This window comes from Pelodiscus sinensis, chromosome 1 (assembly GCF_049634645.1).
Source record: "Pelodiscus sinensis isolate JC-2024 chromosome 1, ASM4963464v1, whole genome shotgun sequence".
Taxonomy (NCBI): Eukaryota; Metazoa; Chordata; order Testudines; family Trionychidae; genus Pelodiscus; species Pelodiscus sinensis.
Window position 1 is genome coordinate 196,967,926 of NC_134711.1, and position 6,000 is coordinate 196,973,925.

Below are 6,000 nucleotides of genomic sequence, written 5' to 3' on the forward strand. Positions count from 1 at the left end.
GCTTCTTTACTCCTAGCCAGAGTATAAATTAAAATTAAAGAGTTCGTTCATATCAGTTAGAGCTCATCCCAGTTTCTACTGTACAGCGCAGTTGAACACACATAGCAGCACAGAGATGCCTTCAAATAAAACCTTGCTTCTTTTCTCAGTGTTTACATGATCTTATTATTAGGGGTGTCAGTTGACCTGCGTTAATGCCTGCAATTAACGCAGGACAAGATGAACGCATTAGAAAAATTAACATGTTAATTGCAGGTGTTAACACTGCGCTGTTGCTTTGAAGTGCTGCTCCGCTTTCGTTGTCCCTTTGAAGTGCCACTCCAGCGCCTTAATAGGGCAGCCCTGCATGGAGCCCAGGGTCAACTGGGGACTCCAGCTGATCCCAGGCTCCATGAAGCGCTGCCCCATTGAAACACCGCCACAGCATTTCAAAGCGGAGTTGCAAGTGATTAATCTCACGATTAATTGCGATTAACATTTTTAATTGCTTGACAGCCCTACTTATTATTTTAAAGGCTACCTATTAGGTCTGACAGCTGAGGTCAAGCACAAAGCAAATGTAACCAGTTAGCAGTGTTCCCCATCTGATGACCATTAAAATGTTATCTGATGACTATTGAAAAGAAGATTTGGAGGCAGTCACATGAAGAGGGGTACAGCACACTAGGAAATTGTATCTTACAATACGTTTATTCAAGAAGAAACCAGGTATAGATTTAGTTCAACAATTTTCTGTAAATACAGGTTTCTTTTTGTTTTTATGACCGGTGCCATTTAAAAAATTACTTGTATCAATCATCATATTCCTCATGGTTTCAGATTTACAACTTTCACCAAGATCATCAAAAAAGGGATAAAGAAGCTTGTGCCTTTTTAAAAATTAAGGATGGAGGAAAAAATTGTAAATCTCCATGCAGATGGAGCAATTTTGGGGAAAAAAACCCTGCTTTTTTTCCCCCAAAAAAGCACAATTTCAAAAGGCTGTTGCACCTTTATAAATAAGAGCAGAAATTGACCAATATGTACTAATGTGAAAGCGAGAGCAAGATTCCCAGCTTTATTGAACCAAATCAGTAAATCTGTGATCATGTTGTTTTATAATTCAGAGCCAACAGTAATTTGTGCAAAAATTTTTATAAAATATGAGTAATCCCTCTCACTAACTTCTCTGTAATATATAAATACTAATTGAAATCAGCTTGGTTTGAATCTCTTGCAGCATCTCACAAACTGGCTTTAGCAACAATCTGCTTCATTGTGCCAAATGTGGTAATATGGTTGGAAAGCTTTGGAAACAAGTTTACAATAGGTCACATGACCCTTCTGGTACTCCAAGGTCTTATTGATAGATATATTTTGATATAAACATAAATAACAACTAGTCTTCTGGGCAAACAGGTGTGTAAACTATTCATTTCAGGATAGAAAAATGATTCTATTAAACAAATTATTAAGATAGTCTTCTTTTTTAATTCCAAGGCAATACTTTGCACAGCTTCTGCTTAATAAAGCAGTCACGCTCTATGTTCTGTTTTTTAATTAAACAGAGTGTGAATCTTCTGGGAAGACATCTCCAAAATGGGATTTGTCTGCTCTGCTTTGCATTTTTCTGTCTGAAAGCACAATTTGTGTTCAATTATCTATTTCTGTGAGTTTTGAACTGCTACTGTCTCAGCCAAATAGAGCTGAGGTATGTGCCATGATAACCCAGGTATGCTGTACTTACCCCAAGAAGCTCTCTGCTGTAGTAGAATTTTTTTGGAACATCATATACTCTGTAGTACCACCAAAAGAGGAAGGCATTTAACCCCAGCCACACAAGCTGAATGAGAAAAAATACATTATTAGATGCAATCAGAAGATGGCTTTGAGTCACACATAAATAGGGCTCAATACAGGAGCTACTGGATGAAACTCTGTGGCTTCTTACATTCAGGAGGTCAGACTAGATGATCTAATAATCCTTCCTGGCCTTAAATTTTTCACCCTTCTTCACCTCGTCAATAAACATAAACATAACATAGGCTGACATTTCCTCAGAGTCAGTGATTGATGTGGTTTTTAATTAATATTATGTTATTATTATTCATTTTGTGCTAAGGGTTCTTTTTAATTGCCTTTTCATTCTATCTTAGCATTTCCCCACACTCCACCCTGGCTCCCATCCCCATGAAATCCCCTGTTCTCTCTCTAGGCATATATACTAATGGAATAACTCTACAGCAAACTGTGCTACAAATATCTTCCCTAAGATTAAACAGGGTAGCATACTGTCTAACATATATATGTACCATTGCCCTGAATTGGAGGCAACATTAGACCTTCTTAAGTGTGGGTGTTTAGGCCACTCTATCCAAGGTTGTAGGCCTATGGAGGAAATAAGCCATAGTACTGCAGCCGTTCACTGAGCATCCCCTTTAGCTCAGGTGCGGCCATGTGTGGGGCCCCTGAGGCCATGTGTGTGTGTGTGAGCTGATGACCGTTACTAATGGCAGATCTTCAGTCAGATTCCCCTTGTTGGCAGCCAGAGTTGAAGCTGCACCAAAGGGCTGGGGTCACTTTAAACTGTAGGGTGACCCTCTCCCACAATTTCCACAGGTAGTTATAAACTTATTCCGAGTTTCTGTGAAATCCCTGCCAGAGCACACAGCTCAGCAGAGCTCACTGCATTCGCTCATTTCTCTGTGGCTTGCCCCCACCCTAATGATTCAGATGTGGTTTCTGCAACAGGCCCTGCCTTCCCCCATCCCCTTTCAAGCATTGTAATAAAGATTAGGGCCAGCCAAGACTATAAAGGCCTATTTTTGCTCAATGGAGTTCCACTAGTATTAAACGGAATGCATGAGAAGAGAATCAGGCCCCGGATCTCCATTAGAGTCAAAGTGCATAGTAGGAAGGAAAATGCAGAAGAACTCCTAAGGCTGCATTTCAAGTCCTACCAGGGGAACAACACCCAAGCAACATGTAGTAACATAACAATGAACAGTGCTGAGCACAGTTCCAAACAGACCCTCTAAAGAAGCCGTCCCTCAATGCATTTCTAGAACTGCAATCTATTTCAAATAACTCTTTCTTTTTCTTACTCTAGTGAAAATACACTTTTGTTTTAATTCAGATTGTATTCAGCTCTTGTGAGGGAAACATGCCAGAACTCAGCTACTGTGAGCTTCTGCTCACTCGAATCACTGACCATGACAGCTTGACAAATCAATGTATGTATGTGCTATCTGGATGTCCTTACTGCATATTCAAATGTGTCATTACAGGCAATAGTTAACAGTAAATGACAGGCACAAACCATTCCTACAAGTTCACATTTCAGCCACCACAGATGTTACATTTCAAAGTCTACATTTTTTCCTATTGGTATACAGAACATTAGTTTTAACAGCATCTGGCAGCAATTCTGTGACTAGCTCTAGGTACTGTTATTACAGAACTAAAAATCTGTATCTTTTTAATCATTAGTATTTTCTTAAGACAGGCTCTTTAATGTGAAAAAAATGTTCAGCTGAGCTTTTAAATATGAAAGCATCATTTATTTTGCCTCTGGTAAATTAAGGCCTAGATCCTGCAAACACTTGCTCACATTCTTAGTATGTCTACACCGAATTCCTCTTTTGAGAGAAGAATGCAAATGCAGCTGAGCGAAGTTGCAAATAAAGCGTGGATTTGAATTTCCCATGCCCCATTTGCATAATTGCATCCAAGCACTATTTCAAAATACCCTATTTTGAAAAAAGAAATGCTGTCTAGATGCAGTTATTTCGAAAGAAAACCCTTCTTTTGAAATTACCCTTAAACCTCAAGTAAAGGTAATTTCAAAAGAAGGATTTTCTTCAAAATAACTGCGTCTAGACAGCGTTTCTTTTTTCAAAATAAGGTATTTCAAAATAGCGCCAGGACACAATTATGCAAAGGAAGTGCTGGAAATTCAAATCTGCACTTCATTTGCAATTTTGTTTGTCTGCATTTGCATTGCTCTCTCTAAAGAGGAATGCAGTGTAGACATACACTTAATTACAGGCTCCTGAGTAGTGGTTTCAGTGGGACTGCTCAGGTGTATACAATTAAGCATATTCAAAAGTATTTGCACTATGATTTTCCAGACTAGTTTATAGCTATTCATTTAATAAACCTATTACACAACATTAGTATTATTACATTATTTTAAGAAATTTGGAAAACAAATCTAAAAATCAGATTTATGATGTTCTAGCAACTCTTTTGGAGATATACAATCACTATTTCTCATAATTACACCATATATAAAGCCAGATTTTAAAATATCTTTAGATAGAAATCAACTGTTTGAAAGGAAAATACAGGCCTATACTGTAACAGGAATCAGGTTGAATTCATATCCTGGGTGTACTGGTATGTGTATACACACATATGAATACATTCACTATGTACTCTGAACCAATCTTTTGGAACATTTGGCTTTATTGATAAAATCAAACAAAATACAAATTATTAACCCCCTATCAAAGTTTTCATCACCAAACTTGACTTTTCCAGGTTAATCACTTTTTCCCAGACCCTAATTTCCCAACACAAGAGAGGATTTCCAACCACTTTTATATTCTGCTTCGAGCTAATTGAAACCCCTGGCTAGAATGATACAAAATTGTTTTCGCTGCATTTCCATGCAAGAGTCAAGCACAGCAAGTCTAAACAAAGTATCTCCACATGCAGAATCCCAGAATTTGCCAGTCTGATATAAATAGCCTACACTGAGTATTATTTATTGTATAATTCAGTTTCATTAGCATTTATTTCTAGATAGTCTGGTAAGGTATTGCCTTTTTTACATTCTTGGAATTTACATTGAAATGTAATACATCTTAGAGGGGTAGCCCTGTTAGTCTGCAATTTTAAAAACGAGCAGTCCTGTGGCACCTCAGACAAAGTGGGTTTTACCCACAAAAGCACATGATATAACATATTTGTTAGTCTCTAAGGTGCCACAGGACTGCTCGTTGTTACAGAAATGTTATTCTCTCTCTCTCTCTCTCTCTCTCTCTCTCTCTCTCTCATATATGTCATGATCACTATCCCATCCAAACACTTAACATATATAACAAATCAAAGGAGACTTAAAATAGAGAAAGGTATTGTACTTACAATGACAAAAATGGAGAGTCCCTCGTTCACCACCCAGTTGCCCATCGTTGCTGGGGAAGAGTGTGCACTGACTTTGCTCCTTTTCAGACAACTATTGTATCTCCTCACAGAAGGAAGTGAGAGCAGCTGCCTTGTTGCAACCTGTTTCCTCTGTCATTCATCTAGAAATTAGCTAACCATTGACCCATGCAATGGTTTGAATTTGCTATCTCTGAAAACACAACAGTGTAAGAACCCAGCCATAAATAAGGAGAGCTTGGAAATGAACAATTTCTTTTTCTTGTGTATGAGTTACTTTGGGTTATGCAAATGTCATTGGAGGGCGTTTCCATCCAACAACTTGGAGTGACTTTTTATAACTACAGCATTGAAGCCCTTAGTGCAATGAGAAACTAAACATGGTCATACTCCTCCTCAGTTCATTCCCCCGCCCCAGCATTACTCCCTGCCCCTCGCACACCTGCTGATCCAGTCTCCTCCTCCCCATAATATGTTACATTCCTCCAGCTCAGCATCCCACAAACGCCTCCAAAGATGATTTACCCTCCCCTTCCCTGATAGGCTAGCAACTCTAGCCCAAATCCTGGCTGGGATTTAGGCTCCTAACTTCTAGTGTTTTCAATGGAGGTTAGGAACCTAAATATGTCAGAGGAACGGGATGTCTTTTCCTACGGGCTGCTCTGCGCTTGGATCTTCAGTCAGTGCTGTGTGGACATGCCCCTCAGCTAGCCTGAAAGTGTTGCCAATTCTCCTGAGACTTGGGTGCTTTTTTAAAACGTCCAGCTCCTGAAAGCATGTGATTATGAGAGAATCTCATCTTAAGTTTTTGCTAACAAATAAAGTGGGGGTAGGGGAGACTCTAGACTTCATGTT

The 6,000-nt window shown here is 38.9% G+C and overlaps 1 protein-coding gene across 1 annotated transcript in view; it reads right to left on the reverse strand.

Annotated features, from left to right (window-relative positions):
• CYBB (cytochrome b-245 beta chain) overlaps positions 1–5,379 on the reverse strand; it is a 35,967-nt gene extending 30,588 nt beyond the window's left edge. Inside the window, exons 1-2 of the mRNA XM_006133928.4 lie at positions 5,128–5,379; positions 1,727–1,822 (exon numbers count right to left, since the gene is read on the reverse strand). Of these exons, the coding sequence (XP_006133990.1) occupies positions 1,727–1,822; positions 5,128–5,172 (141 nt within the window). The 5' untranslated portion in view covers positions 5,173–5,379. The remainder of the gene's footprint in view (positions 1–1,726; positions 1,823–5,127) is intronic.
• Positions 5,380–6,000: the final 621 nt, after the last annotated feature.